Source organism: Choloepus didactylus, chromosome 5 (genome assembly GCF_015220235.1).
Source record: "Choloepus didactylus isolate mChoDid1 chromosome 5, mChoDid1.pri, whole genome shotgun sequence".
Taxonomy (NCBI): Eukaryota; Metazoa; Chordata; class Mammalia; order Pilosa; family Megalonychidae; genus Choloepus; species Choloepus didactylus.
Genome location: NC_051311.1, coordinates 55150949 through 55163109, shown reverse-complemented (window position 1 = coordinate 55163109; position 12161 = coordinate 55150949). Strand labels below are relative to the sequence as shown.

The window sequence follows — 12161 nt, the reverse complement described above, 5'->3', positions numbered from 1 at the left end:
TTTATCTTGGGGCTTGCCCTTATGAAGCTTGTTACTGCAAAGGAGGGACTAAGCCTACTACTTATAATTGTGCCTGAGAGTCACCCCTAGAGAACCTCTTTTGTTCGTCAGATGTGGCCTCTCTCTCTAAGCCAACTTGACAGGTAAACTCACTGACCTCCCCTCTATGGGGACAGGACTCCCTGGAGTGTAAATCTCCCTTGCAGCGTGGGACATGACTACTGGGGATGAGTCTGAACCTGGCATCGTAGGATTGAGAAAGCCTTCCTGACCAATAGAGAGAAGAGAAATGAAATAAAATAAAGTTTCAGTGGCTGAGAGATTTTAAATGGAGTCGAGAAGTCATTCTGGAGGTAACTCTTACATGTTATATAGATATCCCTTTTTAGTTTCTAATTTATTAGAATTGCTAGAAGGAAATATCTGAAACTGTTGAACTGTAATCTGGTATCCTCGATTCCTGAAGACAACTGTATAATAATATAGCTTATATGGTGTGATCATGTGATTGTGAAAACCTTATGGCTCGCAGTCCCTTTACTCAGTGGATGGACAAATGTGTAGAAAAATGGGGACAAAAAGTAAGTGAATAATGGGGGTGGTGATGGTGGTGGTGGAGGGGTATGGGATGTTTTGGGTGTTCCGTTTTACTTTGATTTTTATTCTTATTTTAATTTTTTCGAGTAATGAAGATGTTCAAAAACTGATTGTGGTGATGAATGCACAACTATATGATGATGTGGTAAACAACTGTTTTACACTTTGGATGACTGTGTGGTATGTGAATATATTTCAATAAAATTGCATTAAAAGAAGTAGTCAATAAATTATTGAAACAAATGCTATCTTCTTTCCCAATTTTCCTCATACCCTATAAAGAAATATCCTTTTCATTCTCAGTTATGATAAAAGGTACTAATTATTGGGCACTTATTTGTCAGGTACTGTGCCAAATGGTTTATATACATTCACTTATTTAATTTCTATTTTTTCTTTGCTTCTTTTAGTGAAGCTCATTTAAAAATCCAAGTGAAGCGTTATAAACAGCACTTTATCGAGGATGGTCTTGAAATGATAAATTCTAGATTAATATACATTTGCAGGTTCCATCAAATATAGCTAAAAAGGTAGCAATTGTTTGGTTGATTCCTGAGGCTGAAATTTGAACTTCATCTAAATGCTTACAGTGGCAAACACAAAGCACTGAAAAACTCTAAATTTACTATTATCTCATCATGTCATGAAGCCACATGACCTGGAAAGTCCTTACTCACAGAGTGAGCTACATTTGGTAATCATGTTCAGTATGTGCTACAGAAAATGAAGCTTACAAATTTTAAACCAGTACTACTCAAAGTAGTGAACTCAAAATAGTCTGTGAACCTGCTACCAGTATGCAATGTCATGATGACATTTTCTGCATCACTAAGTACACTGTTTAGTTCAGCGAACTTTTTTGCATAGCAAGATTTTCTCAATGAAGCAGACAGTGTGTTGATTTATATTCTAGCCCAAGCTCTTTACCCATCATGAACCGGTTATTTTGAGTAACACTGTTCCAGACTTCAGTTTTGGATACTATGTTCTTCTCTGGTTTTCTGTCTCTGCTGCCACACAAAATTCAAATCAACAACCAAATATGTAAATTAAATAGTCACACAATAATGGAAAAAGCAATAAAAAAATTAGCAATTGACCTCACCTTTGACAGAAGCAATTTCACGCAGGAAACATGACCCTCATAGACAGCAGACAGAAGAGGAGTAATATGATGTTTATCTGGAGCCTACAAAATGATAAATAAGGAGATAAATAACCTTATCACCTTACCCATATAGTTCTTCATTTCTTCCTTCTTCCTAGATCTAATTAGGGAACTCTTGTTAATATTTCAAAATCAATATTTACCTATTTACCCTTCCTCACAAAATTTATCCCCCAGTCACAAGTTTCTAGTCTCTTAGAGGGGTACCAGAGGCCAAGCCCACAATGTGTCTCCTTGGGAATCAGTGTAATTACCTCAGCTCAAGTCTAACTCTGCCACTTACTGTGTGACTAGTATTTAGCCTCTCTGAGCCTCAATTCCCCATTATTGTAAAAATGCCAAAGAAGTCCAGAAAGGGAAGAGAGGGGTTGAATGTAGCCAATGAGGCCAGGTGATATGGTATCCCCTAAAACGCAAAAAGATCACTTCACTTGCTGTCATGGTTACTTAAAACATTCTTCCAAAACTCTGAAATGAAGAAACCACAAAAGGCTAGATTTAGGATATGACTGCACTTTTCTGATCCCTGCCTACTGACCTTTGTCCAACAATCCAGCTTAAATTTATCATACGATTGCAAAGTCCTACATACATAAGTGATAGCCACTTGTTACCTGTAACTAGTGCTAACTCTGCAAGCTTTGAAACTATAAAAGCAATAACCAAGGTGGAAAACTCCTAACCCTCAGTTTTATCAGCTTAAATATATGTAAAAAAAAAAAAAAATGTATTTGAGTCATAAGCTTTAAAGGAACAAACTCCTAAAAATTAAACTGCAAGACAAATTCTTTGACCAATTTTTAACCTAACAAAAAACTTTATCCTGCTTATTTTTAAAATCCCAATTATCTAAGCTATAGGAAATATTATATAATTTCATACTGTATTCTTATTTAAAATGAGATTTCCACAAGTAACTATTTTACAAATCTACAGAAAACAATTACTCAAATAAAACAACAGGAACTTTTTTTCTAGAATGATGTTTTTTACATACATTAATATCTGCTCCTTTCAGCAGCAGAAATTCCAGGATTTCAAGCTGGCCACAATCTGCTGCATAATGAAGAGGCTTCCTTCCACCTTCTAATGTCCGGTTGACATCTTCTCCCTTATAAAGGCAGCCAAACAAAAACAATGTTTCTATTGATGGCAAACTGAAGAAGGGAAATGAAGCCCCTGATATTTTTAGTTTCTAAGTCACAAGAATTCCATGAAACAATTACATTTCTTGCAAAGTGAGATAAATGGCCAAAATTTGAAATGAAATTCTGCACAACAGTTAACTCCCAGTATGATAATTCAAGGCATAATTAGCATGATCAGTCAGGCTGAGAAAAATACACAATAATGTTAAATGTAAATGCAATATATTACTGTTCTCTATTTCTAAGGCATTCACTCAGAATAATAATGTCAAGATGCGGTCCTATACGTCTGGTGAGTTCAACTATTGACATTTTGTACAGTTCTTATAACATGTTTTCTAATTCTGCAAAGAAAACACTACTTTGAAAGAGGTGGCCATCATTATTACAAGGTAATCTCAGTATTAGCTAATAAGAATTTATTCCAGTCATTCAACAAATTTAACTAAGGCCCTATTCTGCACTAGGCAGTGTACTGGGCAGTAGGGATACAATGGCAAGCAAAATCAGACATGGCTTCAGACTTCATGGAATTTACCATCTAGGGGAGGAGGCAGATATTAATCAAATAATCACATACTCAAATATATAATTTCAAAGTACAATTAAGTGTTAAAAAGGAAAGGAACTCAGTGTTAATACAATTTCACATCAGAAAAACAAGATTTAATCTTGGTAATGGATGGGATACAGTATTAGAAAATGAACTTAATCCCTCAAAACGTAGTTTTTATTCATTGGGGAGTCACAAATATTAACAATAACAATACGACTACCCTTTACTGATCAGCTATAGTACATGGCACTGCACAACACACACTATTTCTAATCTTTGAACAACCCTAAAAGATAATTTCCATTCACTCTATGAACAGTGTGAAGGGTTAAGTAACTTTTTAATATGGCTTAGTTATAACAAATTAGAGATCTATACCCATGCTCTTTCTAACCATACTACATCTATACCCATGCTCTTTCTAACCATACTACATCTAACTCAGTATTTGCCCCTTCCATCCTTAAGGAGAGTTCAGATTTTACAGTGGCAAAATGTCTCAGAGTTTGTTTTCTCAACTACTGTACTATACTATTCATTCAGCTTTGTTTGGTGAACCATCAAGTAATACCCTGAATCAAGATGTTCGGAACCCTATCATTTTATAGCCACCACGGACTCTTTTTTTCAAATACATACTCTAAATTCTCCCTCTCTCCCTTTTTATTTATGCCTGCTACCTTCATCCTTCCCAATGATTGAAATACTATAGAGTTTTCAAGTCCCAACCAAATTCAATTTTATTCTGTCTATGAAATCTTCCATGGTAAGACCAGGTTAAGTTGAGCTCTCATTCCTTTAAAACTCACAAAAATCAGTACTTAAATTTACAGGGTCCTTGTGACTTTTTCTGTGTGAATTTCTTCTTTCCAAATAGAATGCAAATGTCTTGAGAGTAGAGATTATATGTTCTCTGCTTTATATCTCTTCATGAAGTAGTAACAGAAAATAGAGAAAAATTAATGAAATCAAAAGCTGATTCTTTGAGAAGATCAATGCAATTGATAACCCTCTAGCCAGAGTGATCAGAAAAAGAAGACAGAAGATACAAAGAGTCACTGTAAATGTTTACTCTGGAGACTGGGAGAATTTAATTTCCTAGAGCAGTTTGTGAACTGCATGTGAAATGGGGAGCAGGAATGACATGCAACACTCACATGAAGCAACTAGCTGATGACACTCTGAAGTGACTATCTTTAACATCACAGGGATAACACTTTGAATAAAGCAGAGATGCACAAATAACTGAACTTAGAAGCAGCAGTATATTGGCTTTATGTAAAAAAGGAAGCATTTTTTTTTTTAAAAACATCAATTGTTTAGACCTTCCTGAACAATCTGCTTTTGAGTCCACTGATTTTTTTTCTCTATTATTTTTCTGTTTTCTATTTTATCTCTCCTTATCAGGAATGAGAGAGGTGGTAGCACTATAGACTCTACATATATGAGGTTAGCATTTCTCTGATACTTAAGCCAAAGACATTACAATAAAAATACAGACGAGGCATCCTCAAGGACATAGATGCAAAAATTCTAAAAAAAGTTTTAGTGAGTTTTATTAGCAAGATTGCAGGAGACAAGATCAGTATTCAAAAATAACTGCATTTTTATATACTAGCAATGAATAACTGCAAATCAAAGCTGAAAACAGTATTATTTACAATAGCATTCCAAAACGTGACACAGTGAAAAATATGCCAAAAAAATGTGAAAGACCTATATAGCAAAGACTACAAAATACACTGAGAGAAATTAAAGAAGACTAAAATAAATAAATAAATATATCATGATCATAGGCTGGAACTCTCAATATTATAAAGATGCCAAGTCTCCTCAAACAGACGCACATTCATGCAATATGCTTCAAACCCCCAGCATACTTTTATGGAAACTGACAAACTGTCCCTAAATGTCACATGGAAATGCAAATGACCTAGAATAGACAAAACAACTATGAAAATGGAACAAAGTTGGAGGATTAATCTGATTTCAATAGTTATTAGAAGTAATAAGGAAAGCATTTTATTGCTGTGAAATCCTTAAAAATGGAAACTAACGTGTAGTTATAGAAAGCAGATCAGTGGAGGTCTGGAGACAGTTATGCAGGGAAGTTGGGGAGGTGGGTTGAAGATATGGCAGTAGGATAGTGGGATTACAAAAGGGTACTTGGGGGGTAATGGATATGTTCATTATCTTGATTGTGGTGATGGTTTCATAGGTGTATACAAGTCAAAGCTTATCACATTGTATACTTTAAATATTTGCATTCAATTATGCCTCAATAAAGGTGTTAAAAATGAAAGAAGAGGAGATGGCAATTGAAACCAAAAGTGATAAAGTTAAAAAAATAAAAAAATATATAGACTGACTAAGAAATATATTGTGGCAATTATGAAGTATGTTACGGATTCAGAGTATGGGAGCTATAAGAACATATTATAGGGTGACATGATTTGTCCTGGAGGTCAGAGAAAGCTTTCATGAGGAGGTCATTTGGGTTGGGCAGGAAGGGGAGTGAAGGTTACCTAGATGAATAAAGTGTGGGTGGGTGGGTGGCTAGTAGAGAACAGTACGTGCGGAGCTTTGAAGTGGAATAGCGAGGAACTAAAGACAACCAGTATGACTGGGCTATAAGAAAGAAGGGTGAAAGAAAACAAACAAAACAAAACAAAACAAAAACAAAAGTGAAAGGCATAAGACAGGACCTGGTCCATAAAGTAAATCCACTCTCAGCCCATACTCCTTTCCTTTAGGTTCTTTCTAACACTGGCTTAATTTGGAGAAAGAGCAATGACAACAGTTAAAGGGTTGCAGTAACTAGGCAAGTGCCTAATCAAGTAAACACACTGTCACCACTGTTATTCAATATTGTACTGGAAGTTTCAGCTAGAGCAATTAGACAAGGGGAAAAAAAGGCATCCAAATTGGAAAGCAAGACATGAAACTTTCCCTATTTACAGAGTACGTGATCCTACACAGTATATAGAAATGACGTAAGGGACTTAAAAATGGAAAACTACAAAACACTGCTAAAGGTACTCTAATGACATCCATTGCTCTTAGAATAAAATCTAAATGACTTAACATGGTTTAGAAGGTTTGGAGTTACCTGAACTTTTAGCATCTTTCCAAATTCAGTTCTTACAGCATTTCTTCTCTGCTGTTGGTCTGGTTAACTCCCAGTAAATCTCCAGAAACCAGCTTTAATAAAACTTCCCCTGGAAAGTCATCCCCAACCACCTCAACTCTGGGTAACGTGACTTTCAGTGGTGTGCCCAAAGCACCCTCCTGTATCACAACCCTCACCACATTTTACTCAAACTGCCTGTATCTATATCTTCCAGGAACATATCACGTCTCTATTACTGACTTTTGCATCTCCAGTGCTTGGTATCATGACATGTAGCAGACATTTATATAATAAAAGCTTTTTTTTTTGACTACACAATGAGGTTGCTCAAGCGACAGATTTGGCAGTCATCTATGACATCTTCCATTTCAAGCAAACATCAATAATGGATGAGGTATCCAGTAATAGCAATGGTAACTTGAGAACCAATGGGATTTTTACCAACGTGAGGAGTTTGAATGACAATTTCACCAGGTTTTAAGTAGTCGGGATAGGCGAAAGCTTCAGTAGTAAGGATGTATGTGGTAGTGAAATGGGGGAAGGAAGAGATGTTCTAGTGCCTTTCTCACCCACCCCCCATATTCTAGGTATTAGTGACATCACTGGAGAGGAAGTTTAAGACACCTAGTCTGTAGCCTTAATTCTAACTTTATGAAACACTACAAACTACAGAAAAGATTCTAATCCTAATTTTGGTTTCCAGATTCTGGGGATAGGGGAGAGAGATGCATCTTCTCAACCGGTCCCTTTGTATTACATGACAGTCTTACCATGTTTCCCTTTTTATCTTGCTCTGTGACTTTCCAGAGGCTATTTTAAACCTTCTACTTTTTATAGACTTCAGACTTCTCTATCTTCTCCTTCCCCTTCATTCTCAGCAGATGACCTCATATCCTTCTTTACATGGAACACTACCTTTAGACATAAACTCCATCAGGAACCTCTCACCACCATACCTTGCTGCAACTGATCTATACTTTCCTATTTAAAGCCTATCCCCCTTCATATGTGTTTTGTGTATCATCCTTTCTTGTTTTCTTGGAAAACTTGTCTCTTTGCTTATCCCTTTTCTTGCCTGAGTTTTCAACCTTTCCTCATCAACCGGCTTCTTCGCATCAGCATATGACATTCAAGACTCTTCCACTAAAAAAAAAAAAAAACAACAATGCAAAAACCTCTCCTTGGACCCAACATACACCTTTTAGATATTGTCCTCTCTCCTTCCTCTCATGGCTAAACTTTGCAAGAGTTGTCTGTATTTCCTATCACCAATTTCTCACCTCCCATTCTAATTTGGCTTGTACCCTCAACACTCTACCATAACCAATTCTGCTGAGGTCAAGGACCTCCATATTGCTAAATGCAAACATTATCTTTTAGTACTAAGTTAATTGACCTCTCAATACTGACAAAGTTGATCATTCCTTCCTTGTAAAAATATTCTCTCTTCTCTTGGCTTCAGCAATACTACATTATCATAGTTTTCCTCCTACCTCTCTGACTTCTGCTTTTCAAGTTTCCTCTCCTGACTCATCTACTTCTACTAGATGTTTAAAACATGTCTTTGGGCTGGTGGTTATGATTTCAGATTGTCATCATACATAATTCTAATGGTGGATAAGTTTGGTTATCTTTATACAGTCTTATAATAATATCTATATAGATATGATTACAGACTTTTTAAAGGAATTATACGTCTGTAAAGATAAAGTTTATATATGTTTTTTAAAACATCATCATGCAGTACTATCATGTGCCATAGAGCTTGGCAGCAATATTTTTACCATGATATGCATGTAAAAAACTCTGCACACAGCTCCATATACAGCTGAGGTAAAACAGGCTGACGTAAACATTTAATTGTGAAATCAGCAGTGCTTGTTGTCACATCACAGGCTTACCTAGCTTTACCTTTTCCCTTCTGACAACAATAATTTAGCCAGTTGAATTCTATTTTCTTTGAAACTTTCCTTTCATTGTAATATGAAGCCTGTCAGTTGTTAAATACACAAGATAGATTTTATTAAAATTGTACATTTTTTGTATAAGCTGTTTTGAAGCTTAATTTCTCCAAATATGGTAAATTTTAGATATGTAATTTGTGGCTGAGGGGATTAACTAATATCTTATTATGGTATATGGAATTCCCATAGGCCAACTGGAAATTTGGGAGGCATTTATTTGGTAAGCAACTACCACATAGTGCTATTGTGAGACAACACTGAAGTAATTATAAGATGCTTGGCACACAGCATGCACTCAATAAATGTCAAACATTATTAATACTATTAGAGTTCTCACTTGAATAACTTTCTATCCAATTGCTCCACTTGCAACTGAACAAATGTAAATCACGTAAATGAACGTTCCTAAAGAGTAACATGATCACACAACTTCCTCTCAGAAAAAAATGTCAACTGCTCCTTTAGGTTAAGTAGAAATTCCTCATTTTGGCACTCAAGTCAACTTCAGTTTAACACCAAATTTTCATTCTGACCTTTTTACTCTCATACATATCATTACTCCCAACACACAGTGCTTTCCCATGTCTATGCTTTTCCGCATGTTATTGCCTTTCTTTGGCACTATTACCCTATCTCCACTCAGGTTTTGATCTACTGAAACTCTACTCACACATCAAGATATATTTCCTTCGTAATTTTTTTTACCTGATATTCTTGATGGACAACTTGCTCCTTTTAATCTTTATAGTTCTTGTTTACATCTTTTGTTAAATGTATCTCATTCAAGTGCTTACTTATTTACTTCCATGAAAAGTCCAATAAAGAAAGGCAATTCCTTATTTACATATTGTCTGCAATGTCAATGAGTGATTCGTGCACAGTAAAGTTAATGAATTAGTTTAGCCATTTACACCATGTTTATCACAATGTTTAACCTTTTGCTTGCAAAAACAACTAATAATTTTGTATCCACCTCACAAAGGGATATTTTTAGAGTACTAGTTAAGAGTCTTTTAAAGGCACACAATCTCAGGGTTGTAGTAGACTCTGAATGTCATCTAATCCAACCACCTATTCTGTTTGAATCCTTGCTCATGCATGCCGAATCATCAAGTGAGTATCTCTAATGAAAGGCAATTCAGGACTCTGCTGATCAGTCCATTTCTACTTTGAATGCTGAAAAAGTCACTGTTAAATGGTTTTGGTTCTATCCCTTGGGGACACAGAAAACAAGTTTTACATTAGATTATTAATTGTTTTTTAGCAGCCATATCACACTGTAACTAAAACTAAATCTTTACTGTAAGGTCATTTTACATTCATTGCTATTAAATTTCATCTTCTAATAGTCATTTTTTTCCAGGCTGTCAAGTTCTTTCTCGATCCTTATTATCAAAGGAATTTGCTAGTCCTCACCACCTGCCGCTTGCACCTCCCACACCCCCATCCCAGCCCCTTGCTTCTCACTTATCTACATAATGCTCATCCAAGACACTGATTTAAAAAAAAAAAAAAAGGAAAAGGAAAAGACTGAGGAACGAGCCCCATCACTGTTAGGAAACTCCCTTCAGTTTGCACATAAAGAGAGATCTATCATGTATTTGGCTACTACCATTCAAATAGTTGTGAATTTAGTTCAGGAATTAGCAAAGTTTCACTATAAAGGGACAGATAGGCCCAGTCTGCTGATCCCTGATCTAGTTCATTACATTCTTACCCAACCATGCTTTTTTATCATTCTCCAAAGCCTATCATTCAAACATCCACATTTCAGTGAAATGTCTGAGATTTCCCTTATCTAACAGTCTAGGAATTGCACAAAAAGGAAATTATTATAGCATGACTCATTTCTAAGTGATCACTCGCTAAGTGTTACAAACCACCCCACCACCACCACACACACACTTAAAATAAAATTTGGAAAATAAGAGAAGTTTCTCCTAGTGAGTCCCTCCATCCAAACACAACCATTGTTATTACCTTGCTGTACTTTCATTAAATTTTTTTTTCTACAATAGTCATTGTTTAAATAACCAGTACTCATACTATACCATAGTTTATTTAAATATACTCCTAATTTTTGGACATGTAGATTGACACCAAACACCCTTTAACACTAAAAGTTCTTAGTTCTTAGTTCTTAGAACATAATAAAACTATATTTCATCAATCCCAAAGCATACATTTTCCTCTATTTTAACATCTCTGAAATAGGTAACAAAACAGAAAGAAAAAATGTCTTATCACTTTGCTTTGGTGATTGAGGGTAAGATACTTATGGGTTGATTATGTGCTTTGCAGAAACACAGTCATTGCCTATGCCTGGCTTTGCTACAGAGCAGGTCAAGATGCTGAATGTGAAGTACAGAATTAAGATTATGCTGAATATGGATAACTAAAATGCTGAAATTCATTGAAAATAATTTTAAACCTGTCAATCTTATTCTCAAAAACTTTGGTGAGAGTGCCATCAGTTATTTTTAATCTAGAAAATCAACATTTAGAACACGTCTCTACAACAGATGCCACTAGCTATACTTACTAGAGTTCAATTTATGTCAACCAGCTTTCACAACTGAGTCAGTTATTTGCTTATTTAACAGTATTACAAGCAAGGGAACATTTTTCTAGTTTGTCAGTACTGTTTAGGGGGAACATGTTTTTCTTAAGATCAGGACAATCTAAGTCTATTGCTTTCTTTTTGCCTTAGTGTGACAACAAATAAAATTAAACCATGGTGATAAAATTTCCTCCTCCAAGTGCCCATTTTTTCCTCCAATATTTTATGCTTTCCTAGGTTTTGTATGGTTTATTCTAATATTTTCCCAAATATATCAATTTGATTATTCATTCATTATTCATGAACTGGTGGCTTATGATGTTCCAGGTATTCTGGTATGCATCTGAATAGCAATGAAAACAGTCACTGCCCACAAGTAGCTTGTAGCCCTAAAGGGCAGGACAAGTAAACCATTTATAATATCATGTGATTATATATTTCTGTATAAATAGTTATATCATTTGATAAAGCTATAACACAGGCTGTGAGCCCACTCTAAGAACACAGAAAGATATCTAGCTCAGCCTGGAAGGAGGCTGTAAAGCTACCAAGAAGGAATGCTCTTCTTTCACTTTTATGGATTTCATATTTTTAATGATACGTAATAAAAAATACTAAACAATTTAAACCACAGGAACATGTTAAACCTGAATGCTAATATTAAATGCTTTAAAGTTCCAGAACTAGAGAAATCTTACCTTATCTGAATTGTCTGCAAACTGACTCACTTTCCCTGACATGTCTGCTCCCAATTTTCCATGAAAACAAACAGAAAAGACAACTCAAAAAAATCTGAAAAGCAAGTATAGTAGACAACTACTTATACATTCATTAACTATAGTGTGGTCTTCTCGCACTTCACCATACTGCACTACCACAACAGCAGAGATAATTACTTAATAATCGATCTACCCTTCTTAATCAATAGAATCCTGGAAGGATGGCAACGTGCCCAAATACTTGGTATGTAGGGATAGCCAAAAGTTAAGAAAAGTTAAGTGCTTCAGGGATTACCTCTCCTCTAATTCCTCTAATTCC

The 12161-nt window shown here is 35.4% G+C and overlaps 1 protein-coding gene across 1 annotated transcript in view; it reads right to left on the bottom strand.

The window, feature by feature from the left end:
- MTPN (myotrophin) overlaps positions 1–12161 on the bottom strand; it is a 63034-nt gene that overhangs the window by 33560 nt on the left and 17313 nt on the right. The window contains exons 2-3 of the mRNA XM_037836085.1: positions 2763–2876; positions 1703–1786 (exon numbers count right to left, since the gene is read on the bottom strand). Of these exons, the coding sequence (XP_037692013.1) occupies positions 1703–1786; positions 2763–2876 (198 nt within the window). The remainder of the gene's footprint in view (positions 1–1702; positions 1787–2762; positions 2877–12161) is intronic.